A 27521-nucleotide genomic window follows, 5' to 3' on the forward strand; every position below is an offset into this window, starting at 1 on the left:
GTACACCTTTACTTATGCATCTTCTTTTATAGTACAGTATGTCCAAATGTGCCATCTTTGCAAAATTTGTGTGTGTGTGTGTGTGTGTGTGTATATATATATATATATATATATATATATATATATATATATATATATATATATATATATATATATATATATATATATATATATATATATATATATATATATATATATATATATATTATTTTTTTATTCTGTATACAGTATATATATTTTACAGGCGATTTGTCTACTCACCTATTTTCAGATTAATTACACTTTGTGTGAATTAACTGCACCTACGTTCTGGATACAGTATATTATTTAGTATGACCTGACCTAGGAAATAGAGTTCATTTTACATTTTAAAATGAACTTTTCACAATAAAATATTGGTGTGGGACCTTCCTTAGAAAGGTATATCCGTACTGTATCCAGTTATCGTAAGTTTTTGTGATTGCATGAAGTTTAAATTTTTATCATAAACCGAAAAAAGTAATCAAGCTAACCCTTCATGATCTTAGACTCACTTTTGGCCTTGCATTAATAGAGGTACAGTATTAAAAATTCATCCTTGTGAGGTCTACTTGAGTTATGTCATGGATTTGTCTTTTTTTTACATGATAGTGATGTAATTTCATCCATAACTGGAAATGTACAGGAGTGTTTGCTTCATCATCATTGTTATCAGTGTCATTCATAAAACTTCTTAAAAACTTGGTCTTTGTTCTGGAGGGCAATGATAACAATGAATATAGAGAGAGAGATGAAAGAAAATTAATTGGAAGAAGAAACAGTTTCATCATTTTTCCTATGGTAATGTTTTGGCAGGTAATGCATAGTGATATTTGCCCCTACTCATAAGTTATATACACTGTATACTTAAATTACAGCTGATTATGGATATTTAAAGTGGATCTTGTTAAACCTACCAGCTTTAGAATTTAAGTCTACTGTATTAATAAATATATTTTCCATGTCCATTTCGTTTTTATTACATACAGTTTTTCATTCAATAAATGCACTTGCAGCAACGAAGTGAAAGAATCCGGCGAGGTTTCCCAGATGTAGAATCAATCCTAGACCGATCTGAAGTGCCGCTAATGGGGCCCCATACACCAATCAGAGACTTTATTGAACTAACCTCCAGTGGCTCTGGTTCAGGTAAGTACAGTATATCATTCAAGAGAGAACATCAGAAATTAGTTGTTCTAGGTATGAAAGAGCAAGTGAACGAAATTTAGAATAAAATACTCTACATTTAATCCTGAATTTAGGTGATTCGTCAAAGAGGCCCTCAGCTCTAATTGGTCCAAATTATAATTTGCTTCAGTCATATTGGTTGAATCATTTTGGATTAGGATCTGTTTGACTTGCAATCCTGAATATATTAGTGTGACTACAGGTACTTTCTAAAAACCCGAAATTATTGAAGTACCTATTGGACCTTTCTGTTTACTACACTTAAGGAGGTACAGTAGTAGCATAAGGTTATGGCATTGCTTTCACTTCATTTGCATCTTTACATAGAAGTATGTCAGACTGTTCCTTTACATTGGCTTGACATTCCAACAGGGTTCCTGTCTGCTTAATTTCATTGCTTAACAAACTCTTAAAGAAAATAAAAATTTTCTCACTATTGAAAGCCTAATTATTGAGATAATTTTTACTTTTTAATTTTGCAGGGTTACCATTGTTAGTTCAACGAAGTATTGCACGTCAAATCCAGCTTATAGAAATTATTGGTAAAGGACGGTTTGGAGAGGTGTGGCGAGGCCGATGGCGTGGTGAATATGTTGCTGTTAAAATATTCTCATCTAGGTAAGTGTTTGTTTTGTTTGCTAGCAACATTATCATTTGGAAGAAGAATGTTGTTTTGAAATATGTGACAGTAGCAGGCCTGTTTAATTTCTACAGATGTAAAAACATATGATAAGAAAGGAACACAGACATTATTTGATTGTGGGAACACAGACATTATTTGATTGTGGGAACACAGACATTATTTGATTGTGGGAACACAGACATTATTTGATTGTGGGAACACAGACATTATTTGATTGTGTAAGTTAAATTAAAAGGTTATAAAGAGGAGGAGGAAATGGATAGTTTGACAATATGATCATGCACAGTAAAATGGCAGGGGTTTTGTAAATGAAAGCTTGCTGTGACTATAAAAGGAAGTTGCAAACTCTATTGAACACTGAATAATTGACTTTACAAGTAGGTTAGCATGGCTAAAAATGAAAGTGGCTGCAAGTACACCGAAGAATATACAGGCATGAAAGTTTTCTGCCAGTTGGTGGACTTGCAACTTTTTAAATACCAAGTTGGTCATTCTGGAGATTTTTGTTTCAGTTTTACAAATGCCACTTGATAAAATATTTTTACTGGGCTTTTGCTTTTCCTAATACTTTTTATTAGACAGTCTGTCAATTTCCTTTAAAAGGAAATGGTATTTCTAAGACAGGGTACTTAGGGTAGTTTTATACCACTTGATTTCCTCCCTTACCTTTGTAGCTGGCAAACATTTATTTTTGCAACAAATTACTTAGCTCTGACATGGATGCAGATGGCTCCCCTGACAAGGCAGTATATGCCAGAGAAAGTTTTAGTGGTGGAATTGCAGGTCATAAAGGATTTTATTCAGTACATTTCAATCTTGTGTCTTATGGCTACCACCTGTATACACTTGGTCATCATTTGTAAGCTATACACTTGGTCATTCATTGTCTTATTAGTTACACAGTACCGGTATGTATTTTCCACCATTGTAAACTACCTTAGGGTGTTACAATAATCTATGGCTCTGCTCCTGGTTTGGGAATGTATAAATCAGGGGTGTCAAACTCATGGCCCGCAGGCCAAATGGGGCCCTTGGGATGGTCAGCTGTGGCCCGCGGGATGATGGTAAAATTTATCATCCCGTGAAATTATGAAAGAAATAGATATAATCATGTTTATTTAATATAATGAATTTTACATACTTAAGATCAGACAAACCCAAATGAGGTATTCCTGGTAGCCAGGTAAGGCAATGTGTGAGCTGTAAACTTCAATCCAGCAAATATGTGATATAGCACTTGTGTTGGCCCAGAAGAGGGTAACTAAAATAAGAATTGGCCCTCGAAAGGTTTTGAGTTTGACACCACTGGTATAAATGGAACAAACTGTAGGTTAAGAGATATGCCCAAACTAGGTTTATTAAAGTGGTATTTTCTAGGACCAATCAGGCCAAATTGTTTTTTTACATAGTCTGGGGTGGTCTGTTTTGATGAAACGTGTACGTACGGTACTGAAATATTCTTTACTTATTTAATTGAGCGTTAGTATGATTAAGCGTTTTTAATAACTTGCTTTTTTAATTTAGATTTTCTGTTTCCTCAGGGATGAGAGATCTTGGTTCCGTGAGGTAGAAATATACCAAACAGTGATGTTGCGACACGACAATCTTCTTGGTTTTATTGCTGCTGACAACAAAGGTGAGTACAGGATTCTGAACTATTATACTGGCTTGACTTAGGTAAGTGTATGTTCTGTATTTGTGACTTAAATCCTTTGTGCACTGGGTCCTCTCTAAGCTGAATAAAATTGTCTGGCGTTAACCAAATAAAATATTAAAAGTGGCATCCACATAGTGAAGGGGTTTAAAAGAGGAAAACTGTCTAGCTTGCTTATGTGAAACATTTTTTTTCTGAAGTCCGTTAAATTGTTTATACTGTACATATACAGTATACGTACAGTATTATCTCCGTTAGCTGGAATCCCTCAAACCCGGAACTCTCCGATAGCCGGAATTGAAATTTTCTCTGAAAATCGTTCTCAAAGCCAGAATTTTCCAGAAAATTTTGGCTTTGGGATCAATTTTCCGAGGGGCACATTTTCCAGAAATTCTGAGAAATTTTTCCGGATACCTGGAAAATTCCGTGAAAATTCCAGTGATGGGAGAGTTTTTTCTGGGTTTGAGAGATGAAAATCTGGCGCATTTTCTGGAACTTCCTAGAACATTTTTCCGTCACCTGGAAAATTCAAGGGATTAGGGGATTTTTTCCTGCTTTGAGAGTCGTTGCGTTACCCAGAAATCTTTCATCCCCGGAAGTGCTCTGCACCAATTGTTCCGGCTAACGGGGATATCACTGTACTGGTATCTGTCTTTCATAATTGTTCATATTTTATAATGAGTAAAAGGCCAGTATGCCATTTTATATATTAATAATGTATTACTGTATTCTATTCTAATTGAACAATACTTTTCAATTACTTTTGATTAAAAGGTTAGGTATACCAGATGCACACTTGATGGTCTAACTGCCCTGTGTGGGTTTGGGTCTGTTTAGCATTCACAAACTGTGGATAGATTTTTAAATAAAGAATTCCATGGCCAAATTTCAGCTGAAGTGAAGGATTGTGTGTTCCCTCCTTTATGTTAGCCCTTATACTGTATACTCGAAACCAAAATGAACACACTTGGGTGCACTTGCTAGGGGTAAAATAACCCTTCTGTTGACAAGCAACCTGCCCTGGGGGTGGGTTATGCCACAAGCTACTGAATGCTAAGAATTAGGGATATGATCCCTGTCTTGACACCCTACAACGTAGCATTAATAGGCTTGAATGAGTAAAAAAGAAAGAAAAAAGATTCATATGATGATAATAAAATGCTGTATTACTCTTTAATTTAACAGATAATGGGACTTGGACCCAGTTATGGCTAGTGACAGACTACCATGAGAATGGATCACTATTTGACTACTTAATGCGATATACAGTAGATACTGCTGGAATGATACGTATGGCATTATCTATTGCTACTGGCCTGTCTCATCTCCACATGGATATCATGGGTAACAAAGGTAAGAAATTATATATTGTATATACAACTTATTGTGTAAAGTGTAGTGCTCTGTTATACAAAGATAATACTGATGTACTGTACAGGTATTTGTTTGCTAAAGTTATTGGCAGTAAGAAGCAGATTGTTTGAGGATTGAATTGTTATTTTGTCTTTTTCCAGGGAAACCAGCTATTGCACATAGAGATTTGAAAAGTAAAAATATCCTTGTCAAATCAAATGGTACTTGTGCCATAGCAGACTTAGGTTTGGCTGTGAGATACGACTCAAATACCGACACTGTAGATATTGTCCCTAATAATAGAGTGGGTACCAAGAGATACTTAGCTCCTGAGGTGAGTGATGTCTGTTAATAGATTAAGAAGTTATATTTAAGATTTGGAAGGAATGGTTTCTTTAGGTGGATTGTATGTATTTCTGCAGGCATGGGGTGAATAGGAATTTAACTTTCCAGTGTATGTGCGTGTGTGCACCCTACGCTGCAGAACCATTCAATAATTTGATACTATCGTATTGTAGTTTGAGTCTCATTAATGATTTATATGGGTTTATTAAGCTGACAAAAGTCTCATAGTTTTACCAGAATTTATTTTTATGGTTTGTCATTGGTCACTTAATTAAATTTCTGGTTTTAGTCTTTAATCATATATTTGCCTTTGTGCGAGATACAGTACTTGGTATTTCATTTAATTGTGTAGACTGTTTTAGTCTTTAAGAATATTTTTGTGTTTGTGTGAGATACAGTACTTGGTATTTCATTTAATTGTGTAGACTGTTTTCTGTACCAAAAACTTACTTAATAGGATAAATATTGAGGTTTTTGGATGTAAATGTATTGTATATATGTATTGTACAAGGAATATACAGTGTGATTTGAGTATTTCATAATGTTTTTAAGTATTCTTGTATCTGTATTTTATTGCTTTTCTAGTATTCATATATTGAATTAAATTGCAAAGAAATATTGATTATAGAATTTTAATCAATGTTTATAATTTGAGCAGATGATAATGGGAAGAAGGGAAAGTGGAAGACCAGTGAGGTGAAAAGATGGGGTGGAGTAATCATTGGACAGGAAGTAATGGGGATAGACACCTTGAGAACAGCAGTGTGAGTGAATGAGGAGGGAGAGAAGGGTGATGAGTGAATTTTAGGGAAGACAGAGCTAATGTTGGGGTTGTATTAAGTTTTACAGTGATGGGTGAAGTATTTTTGTGTAAAGAGTATGTCACAGCAGAGCAAAACTGTTTCAAAAGTGAGAATGAATGATTGACAGTTAATGAATGGGATGTTTGCTCTTGATTCTCTTCTCTATGAATTATAATTAGGAAAGGCTTGAAAGAGTAGGATTTTATTTTATTTTATTTTTTTGTTTATGTGAAACTTTTCTAAACCATAATTACTTTTACAGTGTCTTGATGAGTCAATGAACATGAACCACATTGACTCCTTCAAGAGGGCAGATGTATATGCCCTAGGTCTAGTATATTGGGAAATTGCAAGGAGATGTAATACAGGTAAGCCACACAAATATGTGTAAAGGAATTGTCATTTACTGTAGCTGGTATCTTGGGTAGAGGGGTGTCACCTAATTAGTGGGAGGGAAAGATGGAACAGTACGTGAAGGAGAGAATAGGGAGAGCAAATGAAATATGTAGAGACTAGAGGTAGAGCAGCTGTGGCCACCCTGAGGGTTACTCAAGCAAAGGGGCAGGAGCATCACACTTGTCACAATCATTATTACCTTCATCACTTGTCCTCATATCAGGGTGAAGTGGTGGGTTTGGCATTAGGTGATGGTGAGGAGGTGGTGGGTGTTGCTGGCTGGCTAGGAGAGGTGGGAGATGCTGGCTGGTTGGAGGTGACAGGCGCTGCTGGCTTCATGGCGGGCTTAGAAAATTACCGAATGGTGTAATGGTGGGACCAATAGTGGTTGTTGTGCTGCTGCATTTGAGTTCCTCTGGGGTGGTGACAACTGGCTTGAGGAGTGATGTGAGGCATGGTTGAACTGCAGCCTTTTTACAACATTGGACACCTCATGGTAGCACTGCAAGGCATTATGTAAAGATTGGCTAAAACTGCTGGTGCACTCTTATGTTAGGATTATTGTCTAACACTAATGCCTCAGTCTTAGCACATGTATCCAGGATCTCACTCAGGTTTTTCAGGGTTAGGCATTTCTCTAGCACTGGTGGAGGTGGTTCATCTTCGTCTTCTGAAGCACATTATTAGTTCTGATTATTGGGAATTTGCAGTATCTAGAATTCCATTATTGCGCGATATTACTATAGATTAATTATTGGTATTAATGATAAACATATATGGTAGTTTAATTTTCTTCACATTAATTAATTGTTAAACTCTTCAGGTGGTGGGTGTGAGGAGTACCAATTACCATATTATGACATGGTTCCCAACGATCCAACCATAGAAGAAATGCGAAAGGTGGTGTGTATGTACAAACAACGACCAATCATCCCCAACAAATGGCAGTCCTGTGAGGTTAGTATATTGATCAAATTTTTTTTTATTTCACATTTGATTGAAAAGTAAAAATATATAGACATTATTTTGTGTGGTTCTGTCCATTTGTTAAAATTTTTATTCTATAATAGCTAGTCTCACTAGAAGTAATATGGAATGCTAATTTAAGTTTGAGGCACTCAGTCTCCCTCTTTCCCTCCCAACTTACTTCCGTTCACTTTTTTATTCATATTTTGAGTGAGAAAAGCTATAAGTGATGCTTAAAATTTATTTTGAGAATGGTAGTAGTTTCTCGGTTACGTTCCTTGATTTAGCAGATTCTTAGAGTTGATATTTTGATATATCTTATACTGTTCACAGGACTTTTGGTAATGCCTTTACTACAGAAGATGAAATAACCAATGTCACATCAGATTTTGTAACTTATTTATTGTAAAATTTATATGAACTTATTTTGCAGTTTGTAGTTCATTCATCTTCCATTTTTTTAAAACAAAATATCCCTTTGTATTAGATGCAAGAGATATTTTAACCAATACTAATTGGAGGTAACTGATAATTTTGGAAATAACAGTAATTTTATGATGATCTACCTTCTCTGGAGTTTCTTGCTATGGCCTCTATTGTCTCTTTGGTATTTCTTTTTAGATCATTACATAGCCAGATGAAGTTATGCGCGTCTGACATCATGCCTTTCACGTAGTTCCATTCTGGTAGAAAAAATTGGAGCAGAGCTGATGTTATTAAGTCTCCCATGGCTTAATAATGGTAGAAAATGCCAGACATATTTTGATTGAGATAGTTCATTAGTCATTTCATACTCCCTTGCAGGTAATGGACCTCAGTACTGTACTGTACAGTGAATTATTTTTCTAGTGTTTTATCATGCCAAATTTACATGCTGTGACCATGTATGACAATAAGTTATATATATGATGATTAAATGCTGAGAGTCATTCTTCCCACTGATATTTTATTTTATGTATAAATTTTGTAAATGTTGTTTCATACTTTCTCAAATTCCATTTTCGTCACTCAGATTGTTCAGTCTATTTTCTGCAGGGGACATGGAATTGCACCATCCATTTGTATGTCAGTTTATCCATCTCCTAGACAACTTTGTTAGCAGGATTATGTAAACTGTATGTAGCTAGACTGTGTTTGATTCTTTTTATATTCATTGGTGATACAGGCACCTCTAGATTTACACAAATCTTTCTCTTTCCTTCACCAAAATCACCATATTTACAGAGGTTAGAGGGGCTGATATAAGTTATTATGTTTCAGGACTTGCGGGTAATGAGTAAATTGATGAAAGAGTGCTGGTACCACAATGCTGCAGCTCGACTCACTGCCCTTCGTATTAAGAAAACCCTCGCCAACTTGGGTGCCCATGATGACCTCAAGTGTTGAGCAGGTGCAAGTAGTGGTTGAATTGTGGGAAAATGGTTATGTGATTTAATGTGTTCAAGTATTAACAAATATCGACAAGCTTATGATTATGTCCTCAATTTGGGGGAAATTAATGATAATGCGGTTAGATATAATAAATATATGTGGGTGTGTGCATTTGTCCATGTGTGGGTGTATTATGTTTTAGCTTGTGCGAAAGTACATGTAATTATGTATGTATGGATGGATACACACACACTCAGATTGAACTCAATATGCGTCATGCTTACGTACATACACAAATGCCATATTATGTTATGAGGGAACTTAGGTGATTAAGTTTAGTGGAGAATAATGAAATGTGCTGTCAGGGTTTACAATGAGACATCAGAGCATTGTGAGTGAGAAAGTTAGTAAATCCCTTACTGATGCCAGTCCTCAAAATTGGGTTGACATATAACATTTCTGGCACCTTTTCCTCCTCCCTACAGAGACGTGTTTCATCTAATAATATGGAATGGATGATGAAGGCACCATTCAGAAAATTATTAAAAAAAAAAGAAGAGAAAGAAGAAGTCATAGAGGGATATGCTTGTGCTGGGAATTTATAAGTGTGGATTTATTTCAGTCTCAGTTGTAGTCTTTTTCTCAGACCAATCCCATTACTGTGTACCCACTAATGGGGATAATTTTCTCTGGTTTCAGGGATTGCCTAGCTGCTTGTATCACTGTTATGTATGACAACAGTGGAAGCTTGTTTAGCTGAACATTTGTGTTTTATATATATATATATATATATATATATATATATATATATATATATATAAAGTTTTTGTGTGTGGGGGTACATATAGGTGTTTGTGTACACATTTTCTTTGTGTATACCTACACATCTATAAATATTTGAGTGTGTGTACATGCAGGTGTATACTGTATGTACAATGAGAAAATGAAGCATCTTCCCAACTTTGGCCAAAGTATAATGAAACCTGACTGCCCCACAATGTAAATGGTGTCACTGATGACCCCTTTCCAAGGTTCCACAGGCCTGCCAACTACTTATGGGCTCCACACATGCATGTGTTGAATGGCTCAGCCGTTCTGCGAGGTATTCTTCAAAACCTCGGGAAGATACCTCATTCTCTCACTATACGTATACTGTATAGGCATATATACTCACAAAATGACAACCATTGTTAAGTGGGATGCATTTTTAAAGAGGTTTTATTTTATTTTTTAGGAGATACTTTGCTCCTGTAGAAATTGGAGTTATATCATCACTCGATCTTTGATCTCAACATTAATTGGTATGTCTAAATTCAAGCATAATTAAGTAGGAAACTGAGAGTGTGATGTATAGTGGGAAATATTGAAGTCACAGATTTTTGGGAAAAATTACTTTAGAAAAAACATTATGTTAACAATTTTAAAAGTAGGTTTACTTTTCAAAAATATTTCATAATATCTATAGGTTGTTTATTCCACAAAATTTATTTTCTCTATCTTTGTTGAGTGCTGTTTTTAAAGGATACAATAATATGTTTTGTAAATCTTGAAAGCGGTGAAGATGGTGTATTTATTTTTAATTCTTTTTGTAAATGATTAGGTGATGTGAGTGTTTATAGTTATTAATTCTTTTTTTAAGTGATTAGGTTGTTAAAACTCAAGGAGTATATTTTGTAAAAGTTTGTTCATGCCATACCATAAGTGGTCTTTACTTGGTGGTTCTCAGTTATCTGTTATTTGATATTTACGAAACTGAATTACCATTGAGTACTGTACTTCATAACAGTAGTCTTTGAGTCATTTGCCCCCCCCCCCAAAAAAAAATGCCATCTATACATTAGATATTACTTTGCAAAAATTATATTTCCCAGATTAATGGTTAATGCAATCATCAGCAGTGTTCTGAATATGATGCAGAGGAAGTATAAAGTAATTAATGTGACATTTATCACACCTTTTCCTAACTTTCACTCAGTCCTCCTTGGTCCATGGATAGGTATGATCCAATTTTGTATTTGGCTGTCTAAAGTTGTAAGATTTTTTTGAGAGTTGGAATAATCCTTTGACTTCAGATGTGAAAATGAAACTTTTGAATTGTTTAAAGAGGAGGAGGGGTTTTGTAACAACATTGGTGCAAGAGTTTTGTGGTGGCTGGGGACACAGCAGTTTTAAGAGAGTTGAACGGTTGGACACTCGCCATTATAGATATTGGTAATCATTGTATAATTGTATGATTTTATGGCTCAGTATTGAGACATTGTATAATTGTTTCCTGTTGCCCACTGATGGGACACCTAATTTTATATTGTCTTTCTGTAGTGGGATACTAATTGTTTCGCGTCTCACAAAAGTGGAACTATGTACAGCTACTACTCGACTTATGACCACCCGGACATACGACTGCCTCAGTCGTAACAAAATTTTGTCAAATTACGTATTTTTGAGTCCCGACGTAAGTGATTGCGCTGTGTACTGACAAAATTTTCGTTTGTAATTCACTTTAAAATGGCTGGCAAGCTTAAAAGTGAGAGTTTTGTGGTGCTGAGAAGAAAAAGAGACACCCATTTTTCTATGTATTATTTAAGAATTTTCGACTTACGACCTGGATTTGGGTCCCTAACCCCGTCGTAAGTCTAGGAGCAGCTGTAATTGTTTCATATTATGACGGGACACAGTAACTGTTTCTGGACTCAGTGATGGGACACAGTAATTATTTCTGTACTCAGTAATTGTTTCTGGACTCAGTGACTGGACACAGTAATTGTTTCTGGACTCAGTGACTGGACACAGTAATTGTTTCTAGACTCAGTGACTGGACACAGTAATTGTTTCTGGACTCAGTGACGGGACACAGTAATTGTTTCTGGACTCAGTGACGGGACACAGCAATTGTTTCTGGACTCAGTGACTGGACACAGTAATTGTTTCTGGACTCAGTGACTGGACACAGTAATTGTTTCTAGACTCAGTGACTGGACACAGTAATTGTTTCTGGACTCAGTGACGGGACACAGTAATTGTTTCTGGACTCAGTGACGGGACACAGCAATTGTTTCTGGACTCAGTGACGGGACACAGTAATTGTTTCTGGACTCAGTGACGGGACATAGTAATTGTTTCTGGACTCAGTAAACGGGACACAGTAATTGTTTCTAGACTCAGTAAGTGGGGCACAGTAATTGTTTCATGCCTCACTCAGCATTATTACAATTCCTAATCTTTAAACTAGGAATATTCAAAATAATGTTCATTTTTCTTTTGCCTTTTTTATTTCATTTATTCTAGTCTCATTTTATTAATTTAAATATTCTGTTACTGTCATTTACAGATATCTAGTGTATATTATAACTATTGAATTTTAAATTTTTAAAAAAAAGAATAACTGGATATTTATTTTTATATAGCTATCCTAAATTATTAAAAATCTAAATTATTGTGAAACTTATTTGTTACTGAAGAGATTATTAAAAAGGCATATACCAGGTAATAGTTATTTGCCTTGAGCAGGATTTGAAGTTCTAGATATCAGGTGTGTTTTATTTACATAGATATTTTTTATTTTATTTATTTTAAATTAAAATGGTTCCAATTCTCGACCATTACAGAGCTATTGCCCATTCCACCTGACCTCCCCCACCATTGCTGTAAAGTGGACTCACCCATGCTACACGGCCTCCCCCACCTTTCATCAATTAGTTTGCATTCAGCCTCCTTGGAAAGAAGTTATTTGTTCTGATTCTCTCAGTTCCTGTTAGTAAGTAGCCATTTCATGATTTACTATGAATATTATTTTTACAAATGAAGAGTACATTGACATTATTTTTGTTCATGGATTCTGAGATAGCAGTAGGAGGGCAGCTGTTGTAGGTTATCAGCGGCGATTTCCCAAGCGTAGACTCTCGAGCAGAGCAGTATTCAGTAGTGTACATCAACGGTTGAGAGAAACTGGGTCATTCCACACACGTGTCAGGGAAAATGCTTTACAATAAGGCATTTGGGAACAGGAAGAGGTACTGCGAATGGTAGAACACAGTCCAAGAGCAGGTGTTTGACAAATTTTCCATCTAACCAACTCGCCTCTAATGCATATATGGCAAACTTTACATCAGCAGAGACCCATCCCACTGTCAGCATGTGTAAACTCTTCAACCCAAATATTATCCTGCTCAAGTAGAATTTTGTTGTTGGGTTGTTGAACAGCGTTGGCTTGTGAATCGCATTATGTTTGCTGATGAAGCACAACTCCAGTGTATGGTCCCGACAATCCTCACCACACTATTGCAAGTAAATTTCAGCGCTGATTTTTGGTGAATGTTTGGTGCGGTCTTATTCACGACAGACTGATTGAACCTTTTATTATTGAGGGAAGCTTACCAGCAAACTACTACCGTAATATCCTATTGAATGAGCTACCAGTTCTTTCGAAAGAAGTTCCTATCAAGGCCACATCAAACATTTGGCTACAACACGATGGCACTCTACCTCATTTCAGCCGACAAGTCACAGAATACAGTACTGGATTCACTACTATGGAAATTGTTTGATTGGTTATGGGAGACCTCAGGCCTTACCTCTCATGTTCAGAGCTAAGAGGGCAGCTGGGTATTGAGAGAGTCGGTAAAGTTTTGTATATAGACAAGTTGAGATGGTTTGGGCATGTGGAGAGAATGGATGAGACCAACTTGGTCAAGAGATGCAAGAGTCTAAATGTGGAGGGGAAGAGAATCGGGCAGGCCAAGAATGACATGGGGGAGAAAGTTGTAAGAAATTACATGAGTTAAGAACCTAATGAGAGAGGCTGTTAAAGACTGTGCAGCAGGTAACCATGGCTAACCCACGTAAGTGTGGAACATGGTCATAAAACATTGTTGATGAAAATGTTCAGAAAATTTTAATCTAGGAGGATGTGACAAATATTGAAGTCATTCAATTTATTGCCACATCAAGACTAATTCGTTTAAGTCCAACACTTTTGACTCTTTCTTGGTTTGCATTATTTAGTAAATCTGACTTGCTCATTTTCAGGATTACTGTATATAGTACATTTTTTTTCACAATTGTTATTTTCTCTTAATTGAGTGGTTAGAAACAGTATTAATTATACTTACACATTGCCTACTTATTTGTTGCTGATTCATTCTAACTGCTATGAAAGATGCTCCACTATTTTTAAAATTATTCTTTATAAATAATTTCTTGTTCCACTGGGCTAATATATCTACATCACTATATTTACCAAGGTAAAATATTTTCATGTATATTCTTTGTAATTATCTCATGATGCAGAAAGTGGTAATATACTGTGAAGGAAAATCTACATCGTTTACTGTGTAAGGTAACTCCTCTGAGAATTTTTTCGTGAAAGCTTTTCCTGGTATAATATAAGGTGGATGGAGGCAAGCAAACACACACACACTCTCACACTCCCTGTTCTGCTCTCCTCTCCGTGTGTGTGTGTGTGTGTGTGTGTATGTTTGTTTGTTTTTGCAAACTCTGTTATTATGGTGCATAGTAACAGAATCAAGAACAAACCAAACTCCCATTCTTTCTCATAACTTCTGCTATAGTTGCAAAACATTAACAGTACAGTACTACTAAGTTTTTTTTACTAGATAAGAATTGTTTTTAAATTTCCTCCTGAAGCATTTTTCAATTCTCATACTATACTGTACACACAATCAAAGAAGTATCTTTATGGATGGGTCCAATGAATTTCAAAATGAATTATTGTGACTACCGTCGTCTCGGTAGGGTTGTCAAAATCTTTCGTCTGTTGTGTCAAATTGTCCAGCAAAAAATCTCAAGGATACCTTTTTGATAATGTGTACAATCTAAGAAACTACTATCTAACCAACTTTGGCCGATGAATATTGAATCCTGGCGGATTATACTGAAATTGTAATTGTGGCAACATCTGGTACGCCTGACTAGATACGAATGTCGAGTTGCTCAATGAATGATGGTTCAAAATAGTATAGTGGACATACTATTCTAGTTGTGGGGTATGGACACATGTAATGAATGGTCATCGGAGAAAGTAAATACTGTAACTGTGGAAGCTACCTCTTTCCAAGGTCCCACAGATCTGCTAACTGTTTGAGGTATACAGATGCTTGTGTTGGATGGCTCAACTTATTTGCAATGTATTAACCAAAACTTGGGAAGATAGTTTTTCTTAGACTATACATGCAGTTTTATGTTTTGAATGCTTTTGATTAATTTTTTTTTATCATGACATGAATGTGTTTCTTGGTACAGTAGTATCAATTTTAAATCAGGAGAAAGTACATTACAGGTGTATTTTAATGTTTCAATAAGATTCTTAATGCAAATACTTAACTGAATTAATCAATATATAGTTTACAATATGCATTTTCTATATTTTTGCACTACTACCTAACAAATTAGTTATGTTTTATGCAGACGGTAAATAAGTTCTCTTGAATTGTTATAGATAGTTCACAATCATTATATAATGAACATATTTTCAATATGAAGTCATTGGGAGGTTAGTTGCTGTAAATGAGATAAACACTTTGTAAAATAGAGTGAAACCAAAAAATAAATAAACAATTGTTAGAAATCTGCCCATTAGTCAGATACTCTCATATTAGGCTCAAAGCTTTATGTCTTTTAAAATAACTTAAAAACCCTTGAAATACAGGAGTAACATGAATGTTTAACTTTTGTTACTGTCATAGGGCACATCAATATTATTTCATTGTCTAAAATCATCCTTGTGGTGGTAATAACATAAATGTCAAGGAGTCAGAGCCCAAGCATACCTTAAACAGGCCCTGGCACTCATCAGACATGTGCACCACACTTTACCAACTAAATAGACAGTAAGACCACTCACAGTAGTGTCAGAGACTTTGTCTCTCAGGCTCCAAAGCTTTCCAGGCCTCAGAACAACAGTCCTTCTAGTTCCTTCTATGCTTGGCCCCAACAAGCAGTGCAGAGTTTTTCTGCTGAATGTATGTTCGTTCAATTTTTGTTATCATAAAATTCGGAACAGTTTAATTCTGAGTATGAAGTGACAACCGGTAATTTTTGACAGTTATTAACACCACACATCATTAAGCATGGATTTCTTGAACTGTGATATTAATTTTTGTATTCATTTATTTTTTATTTTTCTCAATTAGAAGTTTTACAAAAAATGCTTTTTTTTTAGATAGTTACATGGGTCAGCCATTTTCATTTGTACTTTTAGGCTTATTATAATAAATTTACTTTCTGCGAAGGATTTCTTTTCGTGTTGATCAATCAAGATATGGTATAAACTAGAGTAAATGTAACATATATCTCTTAAAAAGAAAGGTTTCTTGAACTTGTGCATAATTTTTAACTTATTCATTTATCAGTTGAATAACTTTGCTTAAAATTTCTTTTTGATTTCTCAGGTGTCCCTGTGTACTTTACAGTATGTCTCTTATTTTAATTTCTATTTATCCTACAATATATATTTGAAAGAACTTTTAATGCCTTTGACATTCTCTAGCAAAGATACCAAAGATATTGAAGATTGGTTTTGACTAGATAAGCTTTACAGTTAGTCATTGTTAGAAAGTATGGTCACATCTTTTCCTCAAAAATTTTTGTGGTTATAATTCATGAAATGTTGCTAACATGATTTAGCTAAATTTATTAATGTCTTATGTTTACATTTTTTTATTATTGGTTTACTTGATAGGCAATTATAAGTATAGCATGACAAATGACTATTGTATGCTTGTGTACAGTACAGTGTTTTGTTCTTATGACTGTAATGACCTGAAAATTATCCAGGAATTTGTGTTTATATGCTCGTGCTTGCTCATTGTTAGGGATCAAACTTCTGTTGCCAACTGTTGAATTGTGCCAACAGATAGAAATCATCTCTGAAACCAAAGCTTGTGCACTTGCCTGCCAACCACAGTTTAATTGCTACACAGGCAGATTCATTGTGATACAGCGTGGTTAATTAATTGTATTAGCAGTTCACATCGAGTGATAATGTTTCAACTTCCCTGAGTAAGAGAAAATATCTTTCTGGATGATGTCCAGTGTCTTGTATATAATCACATTTTATATTAGAATGATAATAGGGGTGTTGAGTAACTTTTTAGGATGGAATTGCTGCTTTTTAGTAATGTTAGGTTATATGAAGTGATAGGTAAACCAGATACTGTATATAGTTATATGGGGCCTTGTTGTGGAAATGCAATATCTTAGTGGAAAAAATCTTTGAACATCAGTAGTGGGAGAGGACTTGAGAAAAGAGACTGTGTATGTGCATGTATTAATAGTGTGTGTGAGAGACTGTGTGTGCGTGTATGTGTGGCAGAGGCATGTGTGTGTGCAGGGGTGAATGTGCATTTATGTACATGTGTGTATGTTTGCACTCGTGCGTGTGTGTTTGATGCACTTACTGTGCACTGTTGCCCTCACTATCACATTTTTTTTTTTTTTTTTTTTAAGGTTTCCCTGTGTAAGCAAATACGGGTTTCTTCAGTAAGAGTTTTGTGTTTATTCCTTATTTGTGATCTAGGATGTAATGTAAGCACTGCAATCAAACTAATGAATGTTCTCTTACTAATTGCAACACCAGAAACTTAAGAATGAAAGAAAAAACAGGTCTAGTAAGAGATATTTACAGTTAATGCTCTGGCTTGGCTCCTGGCACTTCATCTCTCAGTGGTCATTTTTAGCTGTATTTAATGTAGAACTTTTTATGCCATGAGCAAATTTCAAGTACAGTACATTATTTAGCAGTTCTGTATTAGAACTATCAGACATTTATAAAATGTAGAGGCAAGCAAATGAAAACAAAAGTACCATTTGTTTTTGTGCTTATAGTAGAGCATCGATGGATGGGGTACTTTATGAGAAAATTTTTTTGGCAAGGTATTTGTGATTTTTAAGCCATGTGTAATATTGTAACAAAATTCCCATATCATTTTATCTTAAACAAATCGGTCCAAAAAATTCATCAATGTAATGTAATGTAACACATGCAGGCATAGTATTTTTTTTCTCTTCACTTTTTACTGTTTTATGAACTTGTTTGTGTACGAAGATGTAGTATGAGCACAGTTATCTAATTACAGAGTGCTTATTTAATTATTAAAACACTAGAAAGAGGTTTGAACAATGTTTACTTGTGGTGACAGGGTGATTATGACACCATGGTGCTGGGCAAATTTGAATATGAAATCACAATGGTCACTGCCAGGGACATATATTCAGTATATTTTTAATATAATACAGTAAGTTGATGTTTTATATTGAAATATTCAAATATGTTTAAAATATATTTGGTAAGTAACTGGTAATACAATATTGTTCTCAAAATTTTGATGGTGTCTGTAGTTTTTCATTACAGTATTGTAAACAAGGTGTATGTAGAAAAATATATACTATATATTATTTATTATGTGACATACATTTAATTAAAGTAGTATTGAATAGTGGGAAGAATACCATAGGTGTATATACTGTATAATGAAGATATCTTGATACCTGAAACATTGCTGCACCCTGGATGATTGTCTTATGCTAGCTTTGCCACTCTCAGGGCATAATGAATTGAAACAAAAGGTTGGTGTTGACAGCTTGCTCACTTTCTGGGTGAATGTCCTGGCTTAACTTGGAGCAGGAATGATTCCAGTATGTTTTCAATATATATATATATATACCTGGTATATTTATATATATATATATATATATATATATATATATATATATATATATATATATATATATATATATATATATATATATATATATATATATATATATATATATATATATATATATATATATAAGGGGTAATTTTTTATACAACTTATTGTATGGGTGTGAAAAATGGACTCTGGATGGAAGATGTAAAAATTTTTGTGAGAGAAATGATGCACTTGAGAACAAATGTAAATAGAATGCAGAGAATAAGGAAGATATGTAGAAATGAAAGAAATGTTGTGTAAAAAAGTGGAGAAGAGAAAGATAGGTAAAAAGAGTATACGATAATTATAATAATTCAGAGGTGGATAGTAGAAGGGAGAAGAAAAGATCAAGGAGGGCGAAGGATGAGTAAAGAATACCCTAAACTGTAGAGGATGGGTGTCCAGTGTGCATGGAGGAGAGCTGACCCATATATAAAGTGTAGGTAATAGTAGTTTATACATTATTAAACAGCTGTGAAAGATAACTATTTATGTGATTTCAGACAATTTTCTTCATTTGTTAAAAAAAATATGAACGTTCTCTAAATTGACTTTCTGTAAATCCCAATAATATTTTAGGAACAGCAGTATAAATATTTGATTCTAAGATTGATTTGGTCACCCAAATACTTCATTGTTGGGTTTCAGAACAAATTTCCTCTCTATTATCAGGCACTGTAGCCTCTTCATTATGGAAATGTCAAATAGCCCCGGCGGGGTAATTAGTGGTCGTATATGACGCTTGGAACATTTTAATTACACATGTCAATGCTAATTACTCGCCAATTATGGGTTTCTGAGGTTCAATTTAGGTGTTTTTCCGTTATTCTGGAAGTACTGTACCGTGTGTGACCACCGCCCGTGACCCCACTTGGACTTACCCAACCTTAGTTATTCCCAAGTGAACCGCTGCCACCTAGTGGCTTATCCTTCAAACAGACTGCGTTGAACTTGGCCCGTAAACTCTCACAAGTTTAAATGTTTATATTGTTGACTATATATACTTATTTCATTGTTACATTTTCGTAGTTCCTTACTCTTAGGTGATGAAATGGTAATGAATTGTGTGTGTGAAGATTATTCTTTTAATAAATATTGCTTTACTCACCGTAAACTGGCTGCATCTACCTGAACTGCGACTCACAAACACGTGGTCCGGGCCGCATGTGGCCGCGGGTTTGCCCATGCCTGCATTAGGTGAACAAATGTTCATGCTTAGTTAGGTTATGTTAGATTATTTTAGGGTAGGCATGGTTTTTGTATCATTATGATAAATATGTAATTATTTCTTGTACTGTACAAGAGTAAACCCAACCCAACATAACGTGTAACTTCCAAACAATCCCTAATGTAGCCAAATTCAGCATGAAAATATCAGTTGTTCACCTAATAGCTGAATCCAGCATGAAAAAAATAATATTTATTATTATAATTGTTGGCTATTATAGTCAGAAAACTAATTTGCCTATTTTTGCAGTCATCAAGAAATTTACAACTGAATACATCACATCAAAAGTCTTTAGAAAACATACGTTTTCTAAAAAGAAAGCGACACTTGTTTATTCTCAGGGTGGGTCTCCAATGCGAGTCGGGTGGTGGACAGTTGACCTGGCGGGTTCTCCGAAGTCTGGACGCAGTTGCCAGCATTTGTTGTTGCAAGCCATGTAATTGTTACTTAAATATTCTCTTAAGGAGTGCTTACCGTATACTTTTATGGTTTAAATAAAAGATTTGAGAAATTTAACTTCTCGTCTATACATTATGTGAACAGTTGTCTCTCGAGCAAGGCAAGACAGCTGACAGTATACAGTACTTTACTTTATTCTCTTCGCCAATGATCAGCCTATTAACCGCTGGGATGGTTGGTCACGTCTCTGTTGGCAAGTACCAGTACTGTTCTGGGCATGTTCTGTATAGGTCTAAAATATGAATAGGATAAAATAATAATATTGATAAAACAATTGTCCTTTTTTTCATGTAATACTTTTTGTATGCTACAATGTATAGCAACAATTTCTTTCAATTGAATTTTGATATGCTGGAAGTGTCTGGCAACTTGTTGATTATATCATAGTCTCAAAGACTACTTACATTATCATCACTGATTGACTTTTCACGTATACCTGTCTCGTCAGTTTCAGTCTCGATTCTTTTATAATTTATTATAGTCCTCTTAAGATGAAATAAAAGTACATTTTATTCATTCTTTAGATAGCTACATTGTCTGGCATTGTGATGATATATTTACTATATCATTTTGTGAAACATCATTTGTCTTTTGGCAAATCTCCCTTGGATACAGTATTGTGTTTTAGCTCGATTATTTTTTATTAATTTGACAATCTAGGTATTCTAGGGTGATAGGTTAGGTGAGTATGTTGGGTCATACTTTGATACTTTAGAATGCATTTGATTACCCAGGGAAGGATTGTACAACAGATTTGTGTTCTTTGAAGTACAGTATAGGGAAGGGCTCCTTGTTGCCAAAAGGGGACAGTTGTATGTTACCATCTCAATTTTGTTCTTGAAAATGAAAGTAGATTCCATAGGCATGACTACTTGTTAGGGACATTGCGGACACTGCTCTCTGTATGCTGAAGATTCAGTATGTAAGGAGGCAGCGTGGCTGGCATTGCACTCCGTCATCTTCACTTTCCCATCTTATAAAATTAGGGACCCATTTACATCTGAATGGACCAAGAGAACCCAGATATTAAACCACCTAACCTGAGGACAGGAGTTAAGTGCTATAGATAATGCTGATGCACTTAAAGACCTACGAAAATCTTGCATCACGATATCGTAATGTATTTGAGGCACCCTACATGGTAAGGGTTACTCAGTCCAAAATTTAAAAGCCGAGAAAAATGCATTAAAGTTTTTCCAACTTCAAACATGCATAACTTTGTTGTTTTTTGAGATACATCATTCAATTTTGATGCATTTTGAAGCTAAAGGACTGCACTTGCAGATGGTAGGTAGTGCGTCATGAAGTAATGTACTGGGTTGTTGCAATGTTGAATTAGGGCAACAAAAACTCGCTTACGGCTTTTTTTTTTTACTTTAATTGATATCAGAATGTAGATCCGCCACAACAAAAGAGAACTGAGGGAGAGAGAGAGGGATTCCGGGCTCATTGGCTGGAGGGGCCTTGACGTAGATAGAAGACACTCACTGTCATTGGCCGAGATGGGGAAGGAGGCTGCTGGCCGCCTGCTCCTGTCACTCACTCGCTCACGGGATGATAGCACCTGACGACGCGAAAGCCAAGCCCATACTTTCCTGTCTGCCACAAATCGATGTTCTACCCTATTTTCAAAGGGCTTTCAACCTTATTTACAGTATAGTAATGAGATCTTATCAACTACTGTACCATCGTATAGAGCTTTGCCGAAAATACACTAGTGCTTTCCCCCCCAAAACGGGTTTTGCCCAGGGTGGTCTGAGTGAACCTTACAATGCGGGGGGCCTCATTTATCAATTTAGACATAATTCTGCCATGACCTTTCTTGAACAAAAATGGTGCTGTGGTGTCCTTACATTCACTGCACACCACATAGCCAATTTCTGCACCTAACAGTATTGTTACATGTCACTGAGGTGGAGTTTCCACCCAGAAGTGTATAATATTGTTTGCCTCTTTCCAGACAAATGCCTCATCAAAGAACCCTGGATAACTCTTAGCTCTTTTAAGAAATGCTAACTCAGAACTCGAGCCTTTCACCCTTAATTTTATGCTTTCTGTTGTATTTGACACAAGAAATTTTGAAGATTATTGTATCCCACTGCTTTTACTGGTATTCAAAATAATATTAATTTCTGGAGTGTCTTCAGTGTAGTATCATACGGTCTGAATCAAGGTGTAGGCTAATACAGTATAGTACCTGTATATAGATAGGCCACTAATATTACCAATTCTTTTTTTTTTAACTCCACCTGTTGGAATATATTAGACAGTAAATTGACCTTCTAGTTACAAGGTATACTTTGAGGAAGCAACATCTAAAGTCCTTCTGTGTTAAATAACATTTAGAAAAAAATTCCATAACATTCTAGGTAAATTTTTAGGAGAAAATTTGTATTTAAACAGCTGTGGTCTTGGAATACAAATTTTCATATATGGTAATCCATTTATAAATCCTTGCTGTATAGTAAGTGGTACACTGAAATAAAATTGACTTTTTTTTTATATGAATGCAGTACCTGTATACTATGATATTTTGGGGATTAAGTCTTCAAGTCTTAGTAAGGTTAGAATCAATGGTGTGATAATGCTCTGTAAAGGGGCCAAAGCTATTAAGAAGTTTTAATAACTTTTCATCAACTTATCAAATTTTTTGTGGAATATTCAACTTGGCAGTGTACTAAAAGTGTTTGCAACTTGCACACATTTAAAAAAAAATTTATTAAAGTAAAAACAAAATGTCGATTACACTGAAATTTAAGACGGCTTATACTCAATAGTATGTACAAATGATCATCAAGTATTTTGTCCAGTGCAATTATGTTTGAAAAGTATTATTTGCTCTGAATTTATTGTGTTGTAATACCTTCATTACGAACTTGTAATTAATCGGTAAAATTTACCCAAGTGTAGCAAAGATATAGAAATTTTCGTTTCTCAGAAGTAATTATGCTTCATGTCGGTCTGGGTGCAGCCGACAGTGATATAGGACATTGTGTGGAATTTTAAATAAATAAAAATATTTACCTGGTTACACTTAATTTTCAGTAAAATGTGTGAGATTCATATTAAGGAATAACTGACCATTTACGGAATGTAGAGCACAAGTTTATAGTTCACATTTTCCTCTTGCTGGTGGAATAATCCAGTTAGAAGTATAAATTAAAGAACATATTGGGTACATTATGTGGGAGACAGTGCTTTCCTTAGTTGAATGTATCATATGTGGTAATATGCCATTGTTTAATTTTTAACAAACTTTACAGCTATTTACTATGAGTTGTTCTCTTGAATCTTAGTTAGGAATTAATCTTTACAAATTTGTAATTTTGCAGTCCTTTTTTTTTTTAAATATTGATATTAATTTTTTAACATTTCATGATCTTTTCATGTTTATAAAATTGTTTTGTGGTCTTGTAACTTAAAATTTGTTTGTATTAAAGAGAGAGATGAAATACTGTTTGTTGCAATTTCTAGTAAAGGTTTTCCAAGGCATTAACCAACTACCAGACATAAAGTTGTCATTATGATTTTTGTCACTGATGAAAACCTTTAAGTACAAGTTCCGTGATAATGGAAAGTGTAATACTATCAGAAAACACATAATGGGAAACCTTACGAACCATGTAAGGTGTGGTGTTAGAGATTTTGTTGTCACCCAGAACATAGCTGCTTCACTATGTTCAGCCGTTTTTCCCTAAAACAATAAGACTGAAAAAAAAAAGATACAGTGAACCCTCACTTTACGCGGTCAATTGAACCCACGGCGGCCCGCGTAAAGTGAGAAACGCGTAAAGTGAACAACATAACATATGGGATTAATTGAAATAGAGACCGGGCCGAACCCCAAACTCCACTTTTTCAGACACAATACCTACGTTGTAGTAAAAATAACTTTTTAACTTTATGATGGTATGCACACACATTTTAATAATTAAGAAAAATATCAATATTAGGTTTTTAACACTTATATTAGAAGAAAAGATGGCTGGGCACACGGGGATGGGGGGTTGGTTCCGAGGCAGAGGGCAGATTATTGGCCCTCACCTGTATCACTTGTATCAATAGTATCACTATCCACCACAGAGGCTTGCAGGGCTTCTTTGTCAAGCCCCTCAAAGTCCATATAAGTCCATATCCTCACTATCATTATCACTATCACTGACTTGGGCCGGCTGTGGTGGGTGGCGGGAGAAGAACTCGGTAATGTTTTGATGACTGGGCGACCTTGTGCGCACCCTGCTCGCGCCGCTCTCCTCGTAAAAGGGTACACACACCGCGGAAAGTGAGCATTCCGTGTTCAGCAGGGTACCGCGTAAACGTGGAAACGCGTAAAGTGGGACCGCGTAAAGCGAGGGTTGACTGTAATTCCTAATTAGGTAACACAAACAGAACAGTTTCAAATATTTTTTATCGGTTAATAACAAATTTAACAGTACAGCTGTATGCAAATTATAAGTTGACCGATTTTGTGAGAACACATTAATATATTACCCTCTTAAGACATATATCAGCATGTCATATAGTCAGTGGTAATACTGTATATACAAATCCTGGCTTCAGCATATTGAACTTTCATACTCAAAATATTCTTTTCAATAATATTCCAATAATAGAAGTTGAAAAAGGATAGAAATAGACCCTTGTATATCTTAAAGTCTTAATTTTTTGTTATTGATTATAGAGCTACCCTGAAATATAAATGACATGTGGGTATGTCATAAGTGGGAGAGATACTATTACAAATGCAAGTCGTTTGTCAGTAGCAACACCACATTATCCTCATTCCTGTCACATGCCAGTTATGAAATTCCTTGTTGGTAATGGTGAATAGTTGGGATAGTTGCACAATAAAATGATGGGAGGCATTCCTTAGACACCACAGACACTGTGTTAACTAATATTCTCCATGTGACAGATTAATCTTCATATACAATACCGTCATAAATACTGAACAGTACTAGTAAATTGTTTCCTTAATTCATAATGTGTATGAATATGACAGCAAAACTCTTAACAGATTCTCTTAAGCAACGAACCTCACTTGTAAGGCGATTGTTTATTATGCCAAGGAAAATAAGTCTTAAGAATTTAAAGGTCAGTGTGATTGTATGAAAGCATGTAAGAAATGGATGCTTGGCAGTTTAGGGTTTACAGTGTGACAAAAATAGTATGGTTGGTTTTGGAGTTTGCCTATGCTACCTAGGTTTAAATATGAAGATACAGTAAACCCCTTTAGTAATGTTTATTTACAGTCCAATTCATCTGAAGCATCATCTCCATATTAAAGAGTATGATTGTAAATGTTTCCGATGTAGGAATTGCTGTCAACATGATTGGAGGTTATGGATTTTTTTTTAACTTGTAATTTGTAAGTTTGTTGGAGTAAACAGCCTTTTTACTGTGATAACAATGGCCAGTGTCATATATGTATTTTGATGAAGTGTGAATATGATCTCATTCCCAAGATCTACACAAAGTCAAATTGCAAGCATAAAGAAATAAACGAGCTTTATGTGAGATACAGTGGTGAATTTAAGAGCCACTTTGGAAGCAGGATGAAGGTCATATTCATTTTTTAATGAGTAAGAATTTAACTTAACATTAATGTGCATATTTTATTGATATAACGGTTTTCATTTGTTACATGTATCAGACACTAGGTCATACAAAATATGGAAGTTGGTTTATAACAAAATAGTTAAGTAGTTACTGTCTTTCACATGAAGTCAATTTGAAAGATACTGTACCTCTTGTCACACATGCTAGGATCACACCTTAAAACTGAGATGATATACCTATGTAGTTTAAGGGAAGATACCAGTCCATTGAACAGTTTTATGATATATTGTACCCTAATGAAGGTTTGTGTTTTTTGTTATTTGAGCTTGTCCATGTTTTGAATGAGAAAAATTCCTAAGAGGTTATAAATGGTATTAAACCCTTGATATGCATGCCTGATTAGACAAGATGCTGTACCATAGAAGTCAATAAAGCAAGAAACTCTACAGATGTGCACCTCAGAGCTTTATATGGTTAATCATAATCAGCAATGTATCCTAGTTGGTTACTTAACCAGAGTGTTCTTGTTGGTTACCTGTAGTACCAGTTGGGTATGCTGGTTGATTATCCAATAATCTCTACCAGCATATCCTAGTAAACTCCTAAAGCTTCTTACTTGTGGGTCAGTTTTTGTGTGTACTCAACTCAATAAAAGCTACCTCTGTGTTAAATCTGTACCTCAGCTTTGAAAAGTTTTGAAACAAGTACTAAGGTATGTTTCTTATTGGAGAAAATTTATGCAGTATTTTATTTATCCTTTTTTTCATAGGCTGGTTTTACATGTCTTTATTTGTAAATAACTATTTGCATTAGGTGGAACTTCTTGTAGTTTTACTACTTGGCCCCAGAGCCATTTGTGGGTCAATATGGTAGTAAAAGTGCTTTTAGAATATCATTTGTATCCTAGTACTGCTCCAAAAAGGTGGAGCACACACAGAGGTACTGCTTGTAGTGCACAATGCAGAGCAAATGTTGCCCACCAAGTTCAGCAGGATGATGCCATTGCTTTTAAAATACCGGACATGGGAATGTACACTATGTCTAGCCCGTCGGTAGATCTACTGCTAAGGACAATATTGGACTAATGCTTCTGCAAACAAACTTAAAGGTGGCTGCTTATAGGATGGTCCTCTGCTCATACAGTGAAAGTTGTCTGATTTTTAAGTCTGTTGGAATATTTATTCAACATGACCACTGCACCCAAGGTTAGGCGAGGACAGCTTTTCACAGTGCTCTTGGGAGTGTCTGTGTACCTGCTTTTCCTTTTTTACTTTTTTTCTTCATAGATTTCTTGCATAGAATGGGTAGGCTTGAGAGTGTCTGTGTATCTGCTGTTTTTTTTCTCTCTCTCTCGTTGATTTCCCGCATAGAAAAGGTAGGGCTTGTGAATATTGAAGTTTGCAAGAGCAAGCCCTGAATTTTTTATTTTTTATTTTGTGTTTCACATTTATAATATACAGTATACATAATTCAAATGGATTGTGTATGTTTGTGATAGTAACTGAAGGGATCAGTAGCTACAAACTAAGTACAGTATTGTACACATTTTAGTAAATATTCCAGTGAGCTAAGTGCATGCCATTGGTGTTCCAAGAGTGAGTGACTAGAATTTGAGACACCTGGGAACTTTATTTATTTACTTTATTTAATTTTTTCTTTTCTTTTTTGTCATGGGATGATGAGAAGTGCAATGCTGGGAAAGATGTAATGATTATGTATGATTGAACATTTAAATTTGACCAGGAGCCCCTTATAAAACTAATGTCATAAGTGCCCTTTGTATTAATTGTACAAAGAAGCAGGTAGTGAAGCAGTGAATTAAAAGAGGGCA

The 27521-nt window shown here is 35.1% G+C and overlaps 1 protein-coding gene across 9 annotated transcripts in view; it reads left to right on the top strand.

The window, feature by feature from the left end:
- The window catches only part of LOC121871817 (TGF-beta receptor type-1-like), an 86739-nt gene extending 62815 nt beyond the window's left edge, over positions 1 to 23924 (top strand). For 8 of the 9 annotated variants that reach the window (XM_042374319.1, XM_042374321.1, XM_042374324.1 and 5 more), the window contains exons 6-13: positions 1035 to 1167; positions 1689 to 1824; positions 3391 to 3485; positions 4689 to 4856; positions 5018 to 5190; positions 6267 to 6372; positions 7224 to 7357; positions 8627 to 12116. In XM_042374319.1, the coding sequence (XP_042230253.1) occupies positions 1035 to 1167; positions 1689 to 1824; positions 3391 to 3485; positions 4689 to 4856; positions 5018 to 5190; positions 6267 to 6372; positions 7224 to 7357; positions 8627 to 8752 (1071 nt within the window). In that variant the 3' untranslated portion in view covers positions 8753 to 12116. Of the gene's footprint in view, positions 1 to 1034; positions 1168 to 1688; positions 1825 to 3390; positions 3486 to 4688; positions 4857 to 5017; positions 5191 to 6266; positions 6373 to 7223; positions 7358 to 8626; positions 12117 to 12342 lie in introns of those variants that run through there. The other variant, XM_042374320.1, reaches the window with a different exon arrangement.
- Positions 23925 to 27521: the final 3597 nt, after the last annotated feature.

Source organism: Homarus americanus, unplaced genomic scaffold (assembly GCF_018991925.1).
Source record: "Homarus americanus isolate GMGI-L3 unplaced genomic scaffold, GMGI_Hamer_2.0 scaffold39675, whole genome shotgun sequence".
NCBI lineage: Eukaryota > Metazoa > Arthropoda > Malacostraca > Decapoda > Nephropidae > Homarus > Homarus americanus.